This window comes from Mastigoproctus giganteus, chromosome 2 (assembly GCF_048544385.1).
Source record: "Mastigoproctus giganteus isolate SK-2022 chromosome 2, ASM4854438v1, whole genome shotgun sequence".
Taxonomy (NCBI): domain Eukaryota; kingdom Metazoa; phylum Arthropoda; class Arachnida; order Uropygi; family Thelyphonidae; genus Mastigoproctus; species Mastigoproctus giganteus.
In genome coordinates this window covers 112,056,594-112,079,038 of record NC_143576.1, presented here as the reverse complement: position 1 = coordinate 112,079,038, position 22,445 = coordinate 112,056,594, and the positions used below count along the sequence as shown (strand labels likewise).

Sequence of the window (22,445 nt, the reverse complement as noted above, 5' to 3'; positions counted from 1 at the left end):
CACAATGTATTGATATTTGATTTACTGAAAGATGCAACTACCATCAATGGTAAAGGGAAGGGTTCTTACTTTCGTAATGGTAACTACAGTAGTCTCAGACAGTTTTTAAATTCTATACAGTGGGATCAACTGATGATGTTAAAAACAGTGAATTCTAAATGAAGCCTTCAAGGAATTAGTCTTGGAAGCTAGTAGGCTTTTCATACCAAATAAGAAATACTGTTCAAGATTTAGACCTCAATGGATGTCAGATGAACTAATGAGACTCTTGGCAGAAAATAAAAATGCATGGGATGGATATAAATTATTAGGTAACACAGAAGCCTATGGTAGATATAAGCTAGTCTGTAATCAAGTCACAAAGGAGGTTAGGCAAGTGAGGGCTGATTATGAAAAATCCTTGGCAAAGGATGCAAAGAAAACAGCAAAGAGTTCTTTACTTATGTAAACTCTAGAAGGAAGGGGATAAATCAGATTGGTCCACTTAACATAGATGGTTCGACTACTGATGATCCTGCTCAAGAAGCTGATAAACTGAATGAGTATTTTGCATCTACATTCAAGGAGAGGAATGCCAGAAGTTAATCAAACTCTAACAGGGAGCTAAGTGATTTCGTAATAATTGAGAGGAAATTTTTGAAGTTAAACATAAAAAAGGCACCTGTGGGGGATGGAATCTATCCAGTTATATTGAAGGAGGCAGCGACGAAAGTAAGCAAACCCTTAGCCATAATTATGAGACCATCTTTAGATTCAGGGGAGGTCCCCATGGACCAGAGATGTGCAAATGTAAACCCAGTTCCCATTGGGGGTTCAAATGGTGACAAGTAATTACAGACCTGTTAGTTTAACTTTTGTTCCAGGGAAAAATAATGGAGTCACTGGTTAAAGAAGCACTGCAGGATCATCTAGACAAGACTGGTTAAAGTGCTGTGTCTGAACTATAACTGATGCAATTAAAGTTCAGACACAGCATTGGTTTGTTAAGGGGAAGTCTTGACTGACAAATTTGATTGGATACTACGATGTGATCACGAAGGAACTGGATGCAAAAATAATAATTTTGATATCATATACTTGGTTTTTAGGAAAGCTTTTGATACCGTTGCACATGGAAAACTGCTGTACAAATGGAGCAGCAGTAGGGCATTTAGAGCAAGTTGGTACAATGGATAAAGGGACGGTTGAGTGGGAGATGACAGAGAATGGTAATAAATGGACACTGCTCTTCGTGGACTAATGTTATTAGTGGAATCCCCCAGAGTTCGGTTCTGAGCAGATTCTTGTTTTGTGTATTTATCAGTGATATCTGTGAAGGTACATCAGGCTTAATGTCGAAGTTTGCAGATGATACAAATGTTGGCAGGGTTGTTAAAGACAGTAAAGATAGTATGCTACTGCAACAGGATAGAGAAAACTTAGGCAGATGCGCCGAGAAGTGGCAACTTAATTTTAACATTGACAAATGCAAAGTGCTCCATATGGGTAGCAGTAACCCAAGAGAAACATACCAATTCTGTGGTACTATACTCAGAGAGGTGGAGAATGAAAAAGACCTGGGGATAATTGTGCAGTCAGATATGAAGTTCTCTGAGAATTGCAGAAGGGGTGCCAGAGCAGGTCATGGGGTCTCGTAAATAATATATAGGAATTTTTCTAGTAGAGACAAGGTGGTGATCATTCCCTTCTATAAGGCATTGGCCAGGCCACACCTTGAGTACTGTGTACAGATCCCTAGGCCTCAGTTTAGGAATGATGTAGAGTTGCTAGAATGAGTATACAAAGAAGGGCAAAGAGGTTGTTGAGGGAACAAAGGGGTGCTCTTACCAAGAAAGGTAAAGGTTACGTTCTGCAAGTTGCAGCATCTGGAGACTAATCACCTGCGAGGTGATCTCATTGACGTGTATAAGGCTTTCAATGGTTTGAGCAGGCTGAATGTTGATGGGATTCTTCTGCTTGATCAGATTACAAACCTGAGGGGACATTGATTCAATTTGAGGAAAGACAGTTGCAGAATAGATGTATGGAAGTTTGCCTTTAGCCAGCAGGTAGTTGATTGCTGGAACAGACTTCCATCTGTTGTTGTTGTGGAAGTTGATAGCTTAAATAAATTTAAGGCTGAACTAGAAAAACATTTGGAGTGCTCAGATGGGTGAAATAGGAAGGGGTTTTTTTGGCTGATGCTGTATAAGCTTACTTTCTTGCATCAATGCCTCAACTAATGCTAATGCTAATTGTATAATAAGAAACTGTACAGGGAAATAGTGGGGCAGTAAATCAGAGAGTCTTATAATGTCTTAATTTCTCAGATACTGACTTGATATTGTGGGTTGGTCACTCACACACTAGCAAGGCTTTTGTGGATTTATTCGATGATTATTTTCTACGTCAGCATGTTCGGGCGGCAACTAGTGGGAGTAATACTCTTGATCTGATTATCAGTAGTGATTCTTCATGCATTAAGAATATGCAGATAAATGAACCACTAGGTGGCAGTGATCACAGTGTGCTGAAGTGGGATTTACTCAAAGAGGTAACTACCATCAGGGGTAAAGGGAAGGGTTTTTGCATTCTTAAAGGCGACTATGGTGGTCCGAGACAGTATTTAAATTCTATACGGTGGGACCAACTGATGATGTTACCAACAGCAAATTCAAAATGGGAAGCATTCAAAGAATTAATCTTGGAAGTTACTAGGCTTTACATTCCAACTAAGAAATACTGTTCAAGGTTTAGGCCTAAATGGATGTCAGATAAACTAATGAGACATATAGCAGAGAAGAAAAATGCATGGGATACATATAAATTAATGGTTGGCATGGAAGCTTATGATAGATATAAGCTAGTCTGTAATGAAGTCACAAAGGAGATTATGTAGGCAAAGGCAGATTATGAGAAATCCTTGGCAAAGGATGCAAAGAAAAACAACGAAGAGTTCTTTACCTATGTAATCTCTAGAAGGAAAGGGATGAATCAGATTGGTCCACTGGATATTGATGGTTCAACTGCTGATGATCCTGCTCAGGTGGCTAAAAAACTAAATGAGTATTTTGCATCTACATTCGCACATGAGGAGTTTTTAGGGAGGGGAATGCCAGAGGTGAATTGAACTCTGGGATGAGCTAGATGATTTTGTAATAACTGAGAGTAAAGTGGAGGAGAAATTGTTGAAGATAAACATAAAAAAGGCACCCGGGATGGATGGGATCTATCCAGTTATATTAAAGGAGGCAGCAAAGGAAGTAAGCAAACCCTTAGCCATAATTATGAGAGCTTCTTTGGACTCGGGAGGTACTCATGGACTGGAGATGTGCAAATGTGACCCCGATTCACAAAGAAGGATCAAAGGGCAACACAAGTAATTATAGACTTGTTAGTTTAACTTCTGTTCCAGGAAAATTAATGGAGGCACTGGTAAAAGAAGCACTGCAGCATCATCTAGACAACACTTTAGTTATAGCTCAGACACAGCATGGTTTTTAAAGGGAAAATCTTGCTTGACCAATTTGATTGGATACTATGATGTGGTCACATAGGAACTGGATGCAGGGAATAACTTTGATATCATATATTTGGATCTTAGAAAGGCTTTTGATACTGTTGCACATGGAAGACTGCTGAACAAATTGGAGCAGTGTGGCATTGGAGGCAAATTGCTGCTATGGATAAAGGGATGGTTGAGTGGGAGAAGACAGAGAGTAGTAATCAGTGGTCACTGCTCATTGTGGACTAATATTATTATTGGAGTTCCTAAGGTTCAGTGTTGGGTCCATTGTTGTTTTCTGTATTTATAAATAAATGATATTGATGATGGTATATCAAGCTTAATGTCCAAGTGTGCAGACGATACGAAGGTTGGCAGGGTTGTTAAGGACACTAATGACAGTACGCTGCTGCAACAGGATCTAAGAAAGGTGAGCAGATGGGCTGAGAGGTGCAAATGAAGTTTAACATTGACAAATGTAAAGTACTACTTATGGGAAGCAGTAACTCCAAAGGTTTGCAAATTACAGTGTCTGGAGACTAGGCACCTGCGAGGTGATCTGATTGAGGTGTATAAAGCTTTGAATGATTTGAGCATGCTTAATGCAGATGGGATTCTTCCTCTTGCTCAGAATAATCGCCTGAGAGGGCATTTATTCAAATTGAGGAAAGACGGTTGCAGGATAGATGTGTGGAAGTTTGCATTTATCCAGCGGGTAGTTGGTTTGTGGAATAGACTTCCATCCTTTGTTGTGGAAGTTGAATGCCTAAATAAATTTAAGGCTGGGCTGTACAGGTATTTGGAAAGAATGGAGGGGTGAAATGGGAGAGTTTTTTTTTTTTTGGCTGATGCTGGATAAGCTTGCTTTCTTGCATCATGTTCCTCTACTAATGCTAATGCTAACTGTATGCTCCACACAGAACTCCTGTGGCACCTCCATAGCCAGGTGGGCAGGAGCAGCAGTGTGTAGCACATGCTTCTTGATTAGACCAGTGTTCGAACCCATGACCACCAAATACGCAAGATGCGTAAAGGTCAGGGAGTGTCCACCGCATATCCCCGGAACAATATGGTCTTAGTTGCTAATGCTCCTAAAAACCAAATAACAAACAAACAACAACAACAGAACCCCCTGTAGGCCTTGTAATACTCATCCAACAGATTTAGTGCATGAACCGATCCCATCTTTGCTTGTGGCTGTCATTAAACATTTAGTCTATGGTTCTCTCCCTCCACAACTAGAAATTTTCTAGACTACTTAACATTGCCTTGAATAGCATCAGCAAATATTTTTGTATTCCTTCTATTCCAGTATCCCATCTCTATAAAAACAGTCTCTTTGTTAAACGATTGCAGACCGTAAGAATTTTACCTCGCAAGCAGCCTTGCACAATCTCTTCAGGACCGAATTGATTGATTAGACTCTTTCCTGAACTTTCTCCTTTCATGCCTTTTCAATATTCTGGATACTTTCATATTCAGCCCTATCTCTGGCTTTTTTCTCAACATCACCTTAGATCTCTGAAGTAACAATTCAGGTTTCCTATATTTAACATCAGTACTACCTATGTATAACACTATCACCTTTTCTGCCTTCAAAAAATAAATTGTTCTACAGTATCTCTAACTTTGACTCCTGGTAGACATACCTTGGTCTTATTCCATCTATCCTTATTGTACAATATATTCTCCATTTTCTTAACCATGGATTCTCCAAGAATAACCGCTCTGTAAGAGCAGTACCTTATGCTCTTAGTGATCAAACCAAGCAGTCAGACGTATGAGGGTGGACTCTAACATTGATTTGGGCAGCTAAATACTTGATGTTGCTCCTTCCTCTAGGTAGCATGCTTTACCCATAGTCATCATCTAGGTAACATTTATTGTTGTATAACTAACTGGATTATTGTTATACGGATTTTTCATGGACTTGCTATTATTTGCTGGAAATATGTCTAAACATACGAGAATTATATTATATCTTTCTAATCATTATCATGATATTTCTTGGTTGTTCTGATATGTTTTGATACAAATATATTGTAAATTATAATATGTTATACTGAATTAATTCCACATTTTTTTTCTTTTGCAGAAAACCACTCCTTGGCTTCCTTGTAATGCTTTTTTTTTTGGTGGTCTGTGCAGTAGTGGTGGCAGTTCTTACTGTTCTTAATGACTTTTACCCAACAGTTCTTTTCTTTACACCTGACATTGAGTAAGCATGAGAGATTTTTTTTTTGTTAAAATTTTATTGCAGCAATTTTATAGTAGTAATAATAATATTTTTTTAGTGTTTTTAAAAGCTCAGTGTATAGAGGCATTCATGAGCCTAAAAATGGTCAGAAGGGCTCTACAGAAGCACAAAAATATAGAATACTATACATAAGGCAATTGCAATATGACATGTTCAAGATATTGACCTAAAATAATATCTGCATTAATATTGAAAGAGTTGAAAAGCAATCATAATGTTTTCATCAAACGTTGAATAATTATTAATATTAAAAATGTCAAATGACATATGCATTTGCAAATTTCATGGTATAATATTCAATAATTCCATATATGAAAACTGCATATGATATGCAGTTTCATATATGGAATTAATGGAAAAAATTCTACATATGAACTGATTAGTAAATTTTGCAGTATGGAATTTTCTATAACAAATTGTTTAATGATTTTTATTTATATTGATTTTTATTTATAAATACAACCACTCCCTGATTAACGTAAGGGTCGGTTCTGCTGAACGCTACATAAGTCGAATTTTATGTAAGTCGGAATTTCCCTAAATAAGCATTTAGAGAAATTCTGCACGCGCAACTATACACGCTGAATTTGATAGAAGCAAAAAAGAAATGTTTGATAAACATGTAAACAGAATTATTAAATTTTTTTATCTCATGCGCAGGAAAAATTACAGAAGTGTACAAAATTACAAAAATTTCAAAATTATAAAAATTCAAAAAAAGAGAGGAGACAGGCATAACATCAGCAAGTTTTACCTTTCGAGCATCGTTTTCAGAATTAACTCTTCAGCTGATAAGCACGCCGCTACAGAAGTTGAGGGCTCTGGAAGTTTAGAAGGGCTTTTTTCCAACACATCACAAAATTTCTCTGCAGCTGCAGAATTTACACTGGCGACTTCACCGCATGTTTTGGAGACCAGCGTGATGCTTGAACCTATTAAACCACCCATTGCTTGCCACGAGCTTGGCTTGGGGGTTTGCCGTACATATTTTTATCTTCATAAATACTTCTTGCTTGAATGGTCATTAGATTCAGGGGCACTTGCTTCTGAATCTGATTTTCCATCCATATTATTAATAGCTTTTTCATTTTCGATATAGCACCTGAATGCTGTTTTGTGATCACTGTTGGAGCAGACTGGCCCCAGTGTGAAATACATTGATCCTTTAACCTGTTCTTTTATATGCGCACTGTCCCTTAAAATAGTATTCACTGTTAAAAATAGCGAGACCTAATTCTGTGCAGTAGATGACAAACTTTGTCCTGCTTCATGCTTCTTAATTAATCATCTTCATTTCTAAATCAATTTTGTTTAGTTTCCTAGCACTGTCAGCACTTGCACTTTCTGTTGGTCCCTTCCCCTTCACCGTTGTAATAAGTAAATAGGAATGAAGAAAAGATTCTGAAAATTTATGTTTTTTACACGATTGAAGATTTCACTGAAGGGGAACCCATTTCACCATAACTCCGTAATGTAAAAACCCACAGAATTCCAGTTATCGGGATTATTGAAAATGCAATAAGATCGAGTTTACTACCCATTTATAATTAAATGCACTAACAGAAAAGCCCAATTGTTTTATTGTTTCACGATAGTGATCACCAGAAATGTGTTTCAGAAAAATATGACAAAGGCATTCAAAATTGATTCTTATAACGGAACATATGATAATGATGAAAGTGTAGTGCAATTTCCATTATAAAAATAACCTTTTAGAGAGATAAATAGCTTAGTTATATAGCAAAAATTTCAACTTCCAAGGTCTTGGAATGAATTACCAAAAAAAAAAAAAAAAAAAAACACAATGTGTTATTGGGTTCACATGATATTTTCACGATACCTCGTTTATTCCTACAGGATGCAAAATACAATTCCACGATATTTGTAAGTTTGCACCAGCCAGCAAAAACTTACGTAAAGTCGAATTTCCATAAGTCGAGTATTATGTAAGTTGGGAAGTGGCTGTACTTCCCTTTCTAATCAAATTTTGTAAAATTTGATTAGAAATGGAAGTATTTATAAATAAAAATCAATTAATAGATAAATTCTGTTACTAATTTTAATATTTGTGCTTATGTTTCTTACTTATAACAAAACATCATTTATGCAGATTTTATTTATTTGTACTTAATTACTTATTTTCACCATTTGTAATAATTTAATTGAAGGGTTCTGTAAGAGAATTAGAAGATTCAGTTTATGAAAGTGCCATTAAAATATATTTATGTCTCACATTGATATAGGTAATTCAAATATTTTAGTTTAAAATATTTATTATTTTCAATCTAAGTGAACATAATTGTGAACATTTCATTCTCATTTGTTTCCAGTTCTACCCTGATATCTATATTTGTGATTTGTTAATTTGTGCAGATTAAAATTCAAATAATTATTTTAATGGCATTTGAGCTTGTTGCTCATATTTTTGGACCAGTTTGCATCTGTACCGAAAAACATGGAATAATTCATGGGGGAACCCTACTCCCTCTGCTTAAGATCAAAATAGATCTTTCCAAATGCATTACAGACAGCATTGTATCCTTCTGACTAAACTACCATTGAGGACATGTTATCTGTGCAGTTAGTCTGAGTTATCTGAATTTGAGGTCTGTATGATGGTCTGTTGGGTTCACCACTTGTTGCCCAATCAGAGCCATAGTAAGCCAACCTTATGAGGATAAGTAAGCAAGTTATTCCAGGCTTATTGGCTTGCATAGCATGCAAATTGGCCCTTAGATATATACCTGTACAGATATAATACACAAGTAATCGATGTGCCAAGAATCTCCCAAACAACCAACCAGTTTGAACATTTATAATACAGTACAATTATGAAAATAATGGGAACTAATGTGTTGGATGTAAGACTTCGTTGTATTTTAATGGTTAACACCTAAAGTTTCATTGTTGTAATAGTAATGGAGGCATGTGATGCAAGAAAGCAAGCGCATGAGCTTATGTAGCATCAGGAAAAAAAAAAAAAAAACAATTTCATACATCCATTCTCTCTGAAAGTTTGTTCAGTTCCTCCTTGAATTTATTTAAGCTGTCAACTTCCACAACAACAGATGGAAGTTTGTTCCAGCAATTAACCACTGGCTAAAGGCAAATTTCCGCACATCTATTCTACAACTGTCTTTCCTCAATTTGAATTTATGCCCTTCATTTACCTTCCTTCCCTTTCTAGGTGATTACATAGAAAGGGAAGTAACAGTAATCCCACAGTATAGTACAGAAAATATTTACACTGCAAGAGAAGGCCCATAGTCTGGGCTCTTGCACAGTACCAATGAGATTCATTGTCATGAAATACTATCCAACAGAGGCACAAGAAATTTATCTAGAACTGGAAGTATATTTGAGACCTAAGCAAATTAGTTAGTACATCATCATATAGCTGATAGTGCTTTCCTCTCTACATACAAAATCTTGGCTTGGGTTGCATCTTTACAAGGTGAAAATGGTACAGCAGCTGAAGCTCAATGATAGCCCCAAATGAAGAGCTTTTTAATGGATAAATTATATTGAAAATGTATTTAAACTTCCTTCAGTGCATTGTTTTCATGAATTTGGCAATCTTTCATGTTTCTTTACAGTCTTTCTTTACAGAAATCAGTCTTTAGAGACAAAGACACTTCATAGTTATGATAGGTTGTGTGAGTGAGAATGAGCACTATATATAATTAGCAATATCGAAATTACAGAGGGACTGTTTATTGGAAAAACTTTTGCTTGTGAAGGAAAGGAAGGAAGGCTCTTGGAGTTGATGGCATATACCCAGTAATCTTGAAAGCGGTGGAAAGAGAGTGTATTAGTATAGTAATGGCAAATAATGCAAACTTATACAACATCAGTTGTATAAGTTTGCTTCCTTGATAATAATTTGTATAATTCTTCCTTGAATTTATTGAAATTGCCCACTTCCATGACACCAGATTGAAGTATATTAGAACCATCAGTTACTCTCTGGCCGAGAGTAAATTTTCACACATCTGTCCTGCAGCCATACTTTTTCAATTAGAATTTATGTCCACATAAGGGGGCATAAACTCAAATTGAAAAATACTTTCATGTGTGTTGTTTGAGATAGAGTAGGAATGCCACAGCATTTAGTTTATTCAGTCTATTTAAAGCTTTAAACACTAGTGATGTCTCCTTGCCTGATTTCCAAGTGCTGCAATTTGCAGAACTGAAGTCTTTCATAGAATCATTTATGACTGTAAGAATACCGTTTTGTGTCCTTGACTAATCTGGTTGCTCTCCTCTCCAACGCATCAAAGCCTAAAAAAATGTGCGACGTGAAATGTTTGCCAAACTCTCTGGAACAGAACATGATATTGCCATGGGGGATGTCTTTGTGTGTGTGCGCGATGTAAGGAGTTAAGGAAATCAGGTGACAACTCAGCATTGTTATGGGCCTATATGAGAGTTTGAAGGACAGGGTGGATGCCCTCGAAAGATCTAAATTGAGGGGCCCATCAGCTCTCAGCTGCCCACATCAATGCCAGAGCTTTCACTTGGTCATCACGCAACACAGCGGCAACCCCCAAGGCAGAATGCGCTGGTCCCACAGGAACTAGTAGTTGTTGGTGACTCTATTGTCAGGGAAACGGGAAACATGCTTTGTAAAAAGGATAGGTGGAACAGGACCAGGGTATGTCTGCCAGGGGCAAAGGTTGATGACGTTGTAGAGTGGATATCATCTTTTAAGGGCACAAAAGGTGATATAGTTGTACACGTTGGCACTAAAGATATTAGGAGTAGGAGACCGACAGAATTACTTAACAAGTACAGGTCACTGTTGAACAAAAGCCGAGAATTAGGGTTGAATTTGAAAGTGTCTGCTGCAATTCTGCCCACACACGATAGAAGGGAGTATATGATGAGAGCCTTGTCAATCAATTCGGCCCTGGAAAGAATGTGCAAGGCTCAGGGGGTAGAATTTTTTTCAGCCTGGACTGTACTTGTTAACAGGAGAGACTGCTTCTATAGGGATGGAATACACTTAAATAGAAAGGGTGCAAGAATATTTGCTGATGCTATCGAGGCAGTGTTAGGTGGGTCGGAAAACTGATAGCTTGGGGGGATACAAGGACTAATAGTTTAACGGTAGCCGTAGGCAGAGGTGAAGGTGATTCTTGCACAACTTCTATTAGATTAAGTAGCAACTTGGAGCGTGGGGTGTTGAGGGTTTCAGGGACGGATGGCAGTCATCCTGAAATAGGTGGGTATATGGGATGTGTTAGGGTAACTAGGAATAGGAGTAGGAGCATTTATGCTTGCATGTATACCAATGCTAGAAGTATAGTAAATAAATTCGATGAATTTGAAGTGTTGGTCAAGACATCAAAGTTGGATATTGTTGGGATAGCAGAGACGTGGTGTCACACAGATATAAGGAATGCTGAACTGGAATTTGGGGAGTACAATGTGTACAGAAAGGATAGACAGGATAGAAAGGGAGGAGGTGTTATATTGGTAATTAAGAAAAACATAAAATCAAAAGAAGTGCATCCAGTTGATATAGATGAACAGTGCACTGTTGAGTCAGTTTGGTGTGACATAAACACTGCGAAAGCAAAAATAAGAGTAGGAGTGTGTTATAGGTCTAATGACTTGAATGAGTACAATGAACAATTGTACAGAGAAATAGAGTGGGCTAGTAAATCGGAATGTCTTATAATGGGGGATTTTAACTTCCCAGATATTGACTGGAACTTGTGGGTTGGTCACTCACACACTAGTCAGACATTTGTGGATTTATTGGATGATTGTTTTCTGCAGCAGCAGCATGTTCGAGAGGCAACCAGAGAAAGTAATACTCTTGATTTGGTTATCAGCACTGATCATTCGTGTATAAAGAATTTGCAGATAAAGGAACCACTAGGTGGCAGTGTACTGATGTGGGATTTACTTAAAGATTTAATTACCATCAGGGGTAAAGGAAAGGGTTTTTGCTTCCATAAAGGTGAGTACAGTGGTCTCCGACAGTTTTTAAATTCTGTACAGTGGGATCAACTGACGATGTTACCAACAGTAAATTCTAAGTGGGAAGCATTCAAGGAATTAATCGTGGATGCTACTAAAAGTTTCATACCTATTAAGAAATATTGTTCAAGGTTTAGGCCTAAATGGTTATCTAATGAACTAATGAGACTCGTAACAGAGAAGAAAAATGCATGGGATGCATATAAATTTTCAAGCGACTCAGAAGTCTATGGCAGATATAAGCTAGTCTGTAATCAGGTCACAAAGGAGGTTAGGCAGGCGAAGGCAGATTACGAGAAATCCTTGGCAAAAGATGCTAAGAAAAACAGCAAGGATTTCTTTACTTATATAAACTCTAAAAGGAAGGGGATGAATCTGATTGGTCCACTTGACATTGATGTTTCGAGTGTTGATGATCCTGCTCAGATAGCAAACAAACTGAATGAGTATTTTGCATCTACATTCACACATGAGGAATTATTAAAGTTTGAAAATGGCAGAAGGTTATCAAATTGTAGCAGGATACTTAATGATTTTGTAATAACTGAAAGCAAAGTGGAGGAGAAATTGTTGAAGTTAAACATAAGAAAAGCACCTGGGGTGGATGGGATCTATCGATTTATATTAAAGAAGGCGGCAAAGCAACTAAGCAAACCCTTAGCCATAATCATGAGAGCATCCTTGGACTCAGGGGAGGTTCCCACGGACTGGAGATGTGAATGTATCCCCAATTCACAAAGGGGGATCGAAGGGGTGACACAAGTAATTACAGACCAGTTAGTTTAACTTTTGTTCCGGGTAAAATAATGGAGTCACTGGTTAAAGATGCATTGCAGGATCATCTAGACAAGACTGCAGCAATAATTCAGACACAGCATGGGTTTGTTAAGGGAAAGTCTTGTCTGACATTTTTTGATAGGATATTATGATGTGGTTACAAAGGGAACTGGATGCAAAAAATAATTTTGATATCATATATTTGGATTTCAGGAAAGCTTTTGACACTGTTATGCATGGAAGACTATTGTACAAATTGGAGCAGAATGGTATTAAGGGTAAGTTGCTACAATGGATAAAAGGATGGTTAAGTGGGAGAAGACAGAAGGTGGTAATCAATGGGTGCTTCTCTTTGTGGACTAATGTTATTAGTGGGGTCCCACAGGGTTCGGTGTTAGGTCCACTGTTGTTTTGTATATTTATTAATGATATTGATGAAGGTATATCAGGCTTAATGTCGAAGTTTGCAGATGATACAAAGATTGGCAGGGTTGTTAATGACAGTAATGGCAGTGTGCTACTGCAACAGGATCTAGATAATTTGGGCAGATGGGCTAAGAAGTGGCAACTGAAGTTTAACCTTGACAAATGCAAAGTACTGCATATGGGTAGAAGTAACCCCAGAGAAACGTACCAACTGTGTGGTACTATGCTTAAGGTGGTAGAAAATGAAAAAGACCTGTGAGTAATTGTGCAGTCAGATATGAAGTTTTCTGAGCAATGCAGACAGGCTGCCAGGGCAGGTCATGGGGTTTTGTCAATGATATATAGGAATTTTGCTAGCAGGGAGAAGGAGGTGATTGTCCCTCTGTATAAGGCAATGGTCAGGCCACGCCTTGAGTACTGCGTACAGGTCTGGATGTAGATTTACTTGAGCGTGTACAGAGAAGGGCAACAAGATTGGTGAGGGGAATGAAGGGATCCTCTTACCAAGAGAGGCTTAAGTTCTGCAAATTGCAGTGGCTGGAGACTAGGCACCTGCGCGGTGATCTGATTGAGGTGTATAAGGCCTTGAATGGGTTCAGCACGCTGAATTCTGATGGGATCCTTCCACTTGTTCAGATTACGAATCTAAGGGGGCATAAATTCAAATTAAGAAAAGACAGATGTAGAATAGATGTGCGGAAATTTGCCTTTAGCCAGCGGGTGGTTAATTGCTGGAACAAACTTCCATCTGTCGTTGTGGAAGTTGATAGGTTGAATAAATTTAAGGAGGAACTGGACAGGCATTTGGAGGGAATGGTGTGATTTTTTTTTTTTTTTGGCTGATGCTGCATAAGCTCATACACTTGCTTTCTTGCATCACATGCCACTACTACTGCTGCTACTATTTCCAAACTGGTATATAGTACTCAAGATGTGGCCTGACCAATGCCTTATACAGTGGGATAATCACTTCATTGTTTCTTCTGGCAAAATTCCTGAATTGAACCGTTAAGGTTAATTATTGGACTGAGGAGCGATTCCTTTGGATTAGAAGTGCTAACTAATACATATAGGTAGTTCTAAAAGTGAAGTGAGTAGCTACAGACTGGTCAGTCTAACTTCAGTAGCAAAAGTAATTATAGAATAAATTATAAAGAATGCAATACAGGGACATTTAGATAGAAATGGATTTCAGAAGTATATGCAACATGGTTTTGATAAGGGAAAATCATGTTTAATTAACCAACATCAGTTGTATAAGTACAACTGATGCTGCTTGTGTTTTTGTTTTTTTTTTTGGCATTGTTTATTTAGATTTTAGGGAAAAAGCTGACTCAGCTCCTTATTGAAATTGCGGGTAAGATTCTAAGGTAGATCATAGGGTGGCTTCAGGAAAGAAAGCAGATAGTTGTGATCAATGCGTACTCTTCAGATTAGTCTAATGTTAGAAGTGGGGTCCTCCAAGGATCAGTTCTGTCATTTATGAAAATCACTGTTTCTGATTTTCATAAATGACATTGATGAAGGGATAGAGGATGTGATGTCAAAATTTGTAGATTTGAAAATTAGGAGAGTGGTAATAATCAGCGCCAAACATGTTACTTGTATACTCTGAAAAAGTATGCTTTAATGCAGCAAAATTCACTTGAGGGATAGCAACACCAAAATAGCACACTTGGTGGGGTTGAATTACAAACAGTAAAGGAAGAAAGATATTTACAGTATGATTGGATGCAAAATTCCCTGAGCAGTGTAGACAGCAAGAAAGGCTCATGGTTTCCTAATGATTTATCAAACATTTGGCTGTAGAGATATGAAGGTATAATTCCATATTAGGTACTTGTAAGACTGAATTTGGAATACTGTTTCTAATTATAGACACCACAATTAAAAAAAGGCATCAAGCTTCTTGAAAGAACACAAAGGCCGGAAATTTTCTTGATAAGATCTGTTTTTTGTTTGTTTGTTTGGTTTTTTTTTTTAGGAGCATTAGCAACTAAGGCCATATTGCTCCAGGAATATGCGGTAGTCATTCCCTGACTTTTCTGCATCCTCCGTATTTGGTGGTGACGGGCTCGAACCCTGGTCTAATCAAGAAGCGCACTTTTGCTCCTTCCCACCTGGCTACGGAGGCGCAATAAGATCTGTAAAAGGGTACCTGTATGAGGAAGGGTTTTGAATATGTACACTTTAGAGGAATATCTCATTAAAGCCACTAAGACTCTGAGAGGTGATAGTAAAATGGAGCAAGGGCAAAATTTTCAGTCATAAATGATTCCAGAACCAGAGGCCATAAATTAAAATTAAGGGAAAGAGATTTACATTGGATTACAGAAAGTTCATTACTGGAATAAGTTAGCTCCAGGGGTAGTTAAGGTTGATTGCTTGAAAAAATTCAAAGGTCAGCTGGGTAGTTACCTACACAAGGAGGGAAATACTTTTTTTTTTTTTTTTGCGTATTTATTTATTTTATTTTTATACTTTAATTTTTTATATTTATGTATATTTTTATTTAGTTATTTATTTCTTTCTTTTTTTTTGTCAGTGCAACGAAAGCCTGTGGCTTCCTTATTCTATATGACTAATACTATATATATATATATTTTTTGACAGATTTACCAAAATGTCTGCCGACTGGATATATTTCAGACCATATCCTCATATGGGTGCATACTGTGCAGGAATAGCGCTTGGTTATATCCTCTGGAAACATCGCAATATAGCCATCAAGCCAGTCAGTACCACAAAGTTGAAATTTTCAGTTTTAAATTAAAACATGCAGTTGGATCATGCAAATTGAATATTTAGTTTAAATAGAGAATATTTATTATAACTCTTAATATTTAAATAATATATAATTAAATGTGGTTAGGGAAGGACATTACTTGGTTTCTATCCATTTAAATTATAATATATCTAAATTACCACTCTTATACCATGTTTTAATATATTTTATTTAGGTGTTACTTAAATTAATATACAGTGAGTAATGTTTCAGGTATCCTGCCGATACCCATCATCAGACCTTGCTGTTGACCAATACCTCCTGCCGGACGCTCCATTTAGGGCTGAGCATCTGGCACAAGGTATCAGTCAGCAGCAAGGTCTAATGATGGGTATCGGCAAGATATCCGAAACATTACTCATTGTATATAAGTTTAGGTAACACCTAAATAAAATATATTAAACTCCACATGGTATAAGAGTGGTAATTTAGATATATTATAATTTAAATATAATTAAATGCTTTTTTTATCACTACCATTTAAAAGCAAGCTCTTATGTTGTTGTGAACCTGTCTGGTTTTCAGCTATATGGTCCAGTTTTAAACCAAAATATTCGGTGACTAACTTTATAGTTTTATACTTTTGGCTTTAAGCTGTTGCGCATTCTTTATCTGGAAAAAAAAAAAAAAATTCAGTTAAAACTAGATAAAGGGATATCTGTTTTTTTTTTTTTCTTTTATTTTTTTTTTCTTCTACTGTTAGATTTTTTTAACAGAAATTTACAAATTGAAAAAGGCTTCAGTTGTAAATTGCAGTGTTTGAGACTAGGCACTTCCAAGGTGATCTGATTGAGGTGTTTAAGGCCTTGAATGGATTGAGTATGCTGATTATTAATATCATTCTTTCTCTTGCTGAAACTACATTCGTGAGGAGGCATAAATTCAAGTTGAGGAAGGATGGTTGCAGGATAGATGTGCAGAAATTTGCCTTTAGCCAGCAGATTGTTGATTGTTGGAATAGGCTTCCATCTGTTGTTGTGAAAGTGGATGGTTTGAACAAATTCAAGAAAGAACTAGACAAATTCTTGCAGGGTATGGATGGGAAAAGTGTGCAGTTTGGATTTTTTTATTTTTTTTTTGGCCAATGCTATTTAAGCTTGCTTTCTGGCATCACTTGGCACTACTATTACTACCTATTATAGAGACTTGAATATGTGGACCACAAATACAAAGGCGCCTCCATAGCCAGGTGGGAAGGAGCAGCAGTGCGTAACACAAGCTTCTTGATTAGACCGGGGTTTGAGCCGTTACCACCAAATACGGAGGATGTGGAAAGGTCAGGGAATGACCACTGCATATTCCGGAGCAATATGGCCTTAGTTGCTAATGCTCCTAAAAACCAAATAACTAACTAACTAACACAAATACAATATATGGTAACAGTTTTTTTGAACAAACTCATTTCAAACTGATTACTACCTATCCCAGCATATCTGTGATATGTTGGCATAGGGAAAAATCATCCAGGAGACAAAGGGCTCCAATATCTTAAATCTGGTCCTCATGGAAGTACCAGCAGCTGACAGTGGGTTCAAGGAATTTATCCAAAAGCCACAAATGTATCAGTAGTAGCAAATGATGCAAGGAAGCAAACTCAAAAAAACGGATGCTTGCCCTCAAGAATAATGCATCTGGTAGCTCGTCAGGGACTCAAGACTCCAGCAATCTACCAAGTGATGCACACCCGATTCGGGCCTCAAAACAGAAAAACCAAGTGTAAACTACTCTGGTTAAAAAGGACATTGTTTTATTAGGAGACTCCATTGTCAGGGAAACGGGAAATATTTTTTGTAATAAGAATAGGTGGAGTAGAACCAGGGTATGTCTGCCGGGAGCAACTATTAATGATATCAACAATTTGTCACAGATTGTCAGATTTTAAGGGGGATAAAGAGAATGTCATTATTCATGTGGGGACTAATGACATTAAACGTACACAATCTGACGATTTGTTGGAAAAATACAGGACCATGCTGAGGAAATGCCACGAGCTAGGTCACAATGTCTATGTTTCTGCAATTCTGCCCAGACACGATCATCATCATCAGCCATTTTCAATCCACTGCAGGATGAAGGCCTCTCCAGCAACTTTCCAGTTCCTTCTGTTTTGAGCAGTGGCCATCCATTTACTACCCATAAACTCATGAATTTCATCTATCCATCTCTGCCTTTGTCTTCCAGGTTTTCTTCTAGCTCATCTTGGATACCATTCTGTTATTTTCTTAGTCCATCTGTCATCATGCCTTCGAGCTATGTGTCCTGCCCAAGACCATTTTAGTTCTTTAGTTTTGATAAGAAAGACAGATGGCTTTTGATAAGAAAGATAGATGCCCAGACATGATAGGAGGGATTATATGTTAAAAGCCTTGTGGATTAACTCAAGACTTGAAGGACTCTGCAAGGCTTTAGGGGGGAAATTTCTATGAGCATGGCCCACACTTGTTTTGTAGAGACGGGATACACTTAAACAAAGGTGGTGCAAACGTTTTTGCCAGTATTATTGAGAATACCTTAAAGGTTCAGGGAAACTTTTAGTTAGTGGGGATGTGGGTAATACTGACACACGTTTATCTGATAATATTGGTCAAAGTAACTCTTGCACGTACCTCAAGAGTTCTTATCTGTTACCCCAACAGGACATATTATCTAGATGTTCTGGGGGCAGAAACGTTTCAAGTGAGTGGGTAGCTAATTCAGGGGAAGCGAGCCTAAAAAAACTTGAAGGGTTGTGTTACGGTTATTACATATACAAGAACAGTAAGTCCTAATTGTTTATATAGTAATGTTAGAAGTGTCGTCAATAAAATGAGCAAATTCGAACTGCTGATTAAAACAAGTAACACGGACATAATAGGGCTTACGGAGACGTGGTGCCACCCGGAAATTGGGGATGATGAGTTTCAGTACGGCTTGTATAACGTATTTAGGAAGGATAGGGCAGATAGAAGGGGTGGTGGGGTAATGCTTCTTATCAGAAGCAGCCTGAGTGCAATGATAGCTTTCCCGGATTCAGACGTTTCACATGCTAGTATAGAATATGTACGGTTTGAGATTAGCATTAGTAGAGGCATATGATTCAAGAAAGCAAGCTTATGCAGCATCAGCCAAAAAAAAAAAAAAAAACTTCCACTTCACCCCTTCATTCGTTCGAAATACCTGTCCAGCTGAGCCTTAAATTTATTTAGGCTATCAACTCCCTCGACAAGGGATGGAAGTCTGTTCCACCAACCAACTACCCGCTAGCTAAAGGCAAATTTCCGCACGTCTATCCTACATCTGTCTTTCCTCAATTTGAATTTATGCCCTCTCAGGTGATTATTCTGAGCAAGAGGAAGAATCCCATCAGCATTGAGCATGCTCAAACCATTCAAGGGTTTATACACCTCTGTCAGATCACCTCGCTGGTGCCTAGTCTCCAGACACTGTAATTTGCAAAACTTAAGCCTTTCTTCGTAAGAGTACCCCTTTGTTCCATTCCCTAACCTTGTTGCCCTTCTCTGTACTCGTTCCAGCAGCTCTATATCCTTCTTGAAATGAGGCCTCCAGACCTGTATACAGTACTCAAGGTGTGGCCTGACCATTGCCTTATACAAGGGAATAATCACCTCCTTATCCCGGCTAGAAAAATTCCTGTATATCATTGACAAGACACCATGAGCTACTCTTGCATCCCATCTGCACTGCTCAGAGAACTTCATATTTGCCTGTACAATTACCCACAGGTCCTTTTCATTCTCTACCACTGTAAGTGTAGTACCACAGAGTTGATACGTTGCTCTGGGATTGCTCTTTCCCATATGTAGTACTTTACATTTGTCAATATTAAACTTCATTTGCCATGTCTCAGCCCATCTGCTCAACCTTTCCAGATCCTGTTGCAGCAGCATAGTATCAGTAGTGTCCTTGACAACCCTGCCAACATTTTTATCGTCTGCAAACTTGGACATTAAGCTTGATATACCATCATCAATATCATTTATAAATACAGAAAACAATAATGGACCCAACACTGAACCCCTCAACCACCCCTTTATCTATAGCAGCAATTTGCCTCCAATGCCACACTGCTCCAATTTGTGCAGCAGTCTTCCATGTGCAACAGTATCAAAAGCCTTTCTAAGATCCAAGTATTAACATCAAAGTTATTCCCTGCATCCAGTTTTTTTGTGACTGCATCATAGTATCCAATCAAATTGGTCAGGCAAGACTTCCCTTTAACAAAACCATGCTGTGTCCCAGCTATAACTGAAGTCTTGTCTAGATGATCCTGCTGTGCTTCTTTAACCAGTGCCTCCATTAATTTTCCTGGAACAGAAGTTAAACTCACAGGTCTATAATTACTCGTGTCGGCCTTTGATCCTCCTTTGTTAATTGGGGTCTCATTTGCACATCTCCAGTCTGTGGGTATCTCCCCTGAGTCCAAGGAAGCTCTCATAATTATGGCTAAGGATTTGCTTACTTCCTTTGCTGCCTCCTTTAATATAACTGGATAGATCCCATCCACCCCAGGTGCCTTTCTTGTGTTTATCTTCAACAATTTCTCCTCCACTTTACTCTCAGTTATTACAAGATTCTCTAGCTTACTGCCAGAGTTGAATACACCTCTGGCATTCCCCTCGCTGAATAACTCCTCATGTGTGAATATTGATGCAAAATATTCATTTAGTTTGTTAGCTACCTGAGCAGGATCATCAACAGATGACCCGTCGATATCAAGTGGACCAATCTGATTCACCCCCCTTCCTTCTAGAGTTTACATAAGTAAAGAACTCTTTGCTGTTTTTCTTAACATCCCTTGCCAAAGATTTCTCGTAATCTGCCTTTGCCTGCCTAACCTCCCTTGTAACTTGGTTACAGATCAACTTGTATCTATCATAGGCTTCTGTGTCATGTGTTAATTTATATGTATCCCATGCATTTTTCTTCTCTGTCATATGTCTGAATAGTTCATCTGACATCCATTTAGGTCTAAACCTTGAACAATATTTTTAGTTGGTATGTAAAGCCTAGTAGTTTCCAAGATAAGTTCTTTGAATGCTTCCCATTTTGAATTTGCTGTTGGTAACATCTTCAGTTTGTCCCACTGTATAGAATTTAAATACTGTCTCAGAACATCGTAGTCGCCTTTACGAAAGCAATTAACCTTCCCTCTACCCCTGATGGTAGTTACCTCTTTGAGTAAATCCCACTTCAGCACACTGTGATCACTGCCACCTAGTGGTTCCTTTATCTGCAGATTCTTAATGCATGAAGAATCACTGCTGATAATCAAATCAAGAGTATTACTCCCTCTAGTTGCCTCCCGACATGCTGACGTAGAAAACAATCATCCAATAAATCCACAAAAGCCTTGCTAGTGTGTGAGTGACCAACCCACAAATTTCAGTCAATATCTGGGAAATTGAAATCCCCCATTATAAGACTCTCTGATGTACTGGCCTACTCTATTTCCCTGTACAGTTTCTTATTATACTCATCAGAGTCATTAGGCCTATAGCACACTCCTACTCTCAATTTTGATCTCCCAATGCTTATGTCACACCAAACTGACTCGACACTGCACTGTCCAGCAATGTCGACTGGCTTCACTTCCTTGGATTTTATGTGTTTCTTAACTAATAGCATAACCACTCCTCCCTTCCTATCCTGTCTATCCTTTCTGTAGATGTTGTACTCCCCAAATTCCAGTTCTGCATTCCTTATACCTGTGTGACACCACGTCTCTGATATCCCAACAATATCCGCCTTTGATGCTTTGAGCAATACCTCAAATTCATCAAATTTATTTACCAAACTCCTAGCATTGGTGTACACGCAAGTATACATGCACCTGTTTCTATTCTTTGCTACCCTAACACAACGCATGTGTTTACTTGTACCGCAATGACTCCCAGCAGTCTCTGAAATATCCTGCATCTTGGTTTTCAGGCTTCTGCTCATTCCAATAGAAGCAGTGCAAGAATCAATTTCACCTCTGCCAGTGACTACTGTTACTCTATTAGTCTTTGTATCCCCCCAAGCTAGCAGTTTTCCAACCCACCTAACACTGCCTCGATAGCATCAGCAAACATTCTTGCACCCTTTCTATTTAAGTGTATCCCATCCCTGTAGAAGCAGTCTCTCCTGTTAACAAGTACAGTCCAGGCTGTAAAAAATTCTACCCCTTGAGCCTTGCACAATGTTTCCAGAGCCAAGTTGATCGACAAGGCTTAGTTGGAAACAAAAGTATAATGCGAATAGGAGTAATCTACATACCAGGTGATTGTGAAGATTATGACGAAAGCTCTACATACAAATGGAATGGGCAAATAAGCATCAGTGTCTTATTATGGGTGATTTCAATTTGTCTCTAATTGATTGGAGAAAATGGGAAGGAAACTCGACATGGGGAACAAAATTTTTAAATCAACTAGATGACTGTTATTTGTATCAACATGTCAGGGAAAGTACTAGAGAAAAGAATATCCTAGACCTCATCATCACCCATGAATCAGATGACATAACAGGGCTTGACAGTAGAGGAACCAATAGCAGGAAGTGATCACGGAGTTCTATGGTGGATGATGATGTAGCAGCAGTAAAAGGCAAAGGAATGGGGTTTAATTTCAGAAAAGGAAATTACGATGCCTTAAGGTACTACATGGCCTCTGTTAACTGGGTAGATATCGCACAGAGAACGAATACAATTGAACTGTGGTATGCTTTTAAAACATTAATCAGAGATGCCT

At 38.0% G+C, this 22,445-nt stretch overlaps 1 protein-coding gene across 2 annotated transcripts in view; it reads left to right on the top strand.

The window, feature by feature from the left end:
* LOC150089498 (O-acyltransferase like protein-like) overlaps window positions 1-22,445 on the top strand; it is a 201,657-nt gene that overhangs the window by 114,032 nt on the left and 65,180 nt on the right. For both annotated transcript variants that reach the window (XR_016546670.1, XM_090368626.1), the window contains exons 11-12: window positions 5,580-5,702; window positions 15,546-15,666. Coding sequence is in view for 1 of the 2 variants with exons in the window: in XM_090368626.1 (XP_090224752.1) it covers window positions 5,580-5,702; window positions 15,546-15,666 (244 nt within the window). In the remaining variant the exon portion in view is untranslated. The remainder of the gene's footprint in view (window positions 1-5,579; window positions 5,703-15,545; window positions 15,667-22,445) is intronic.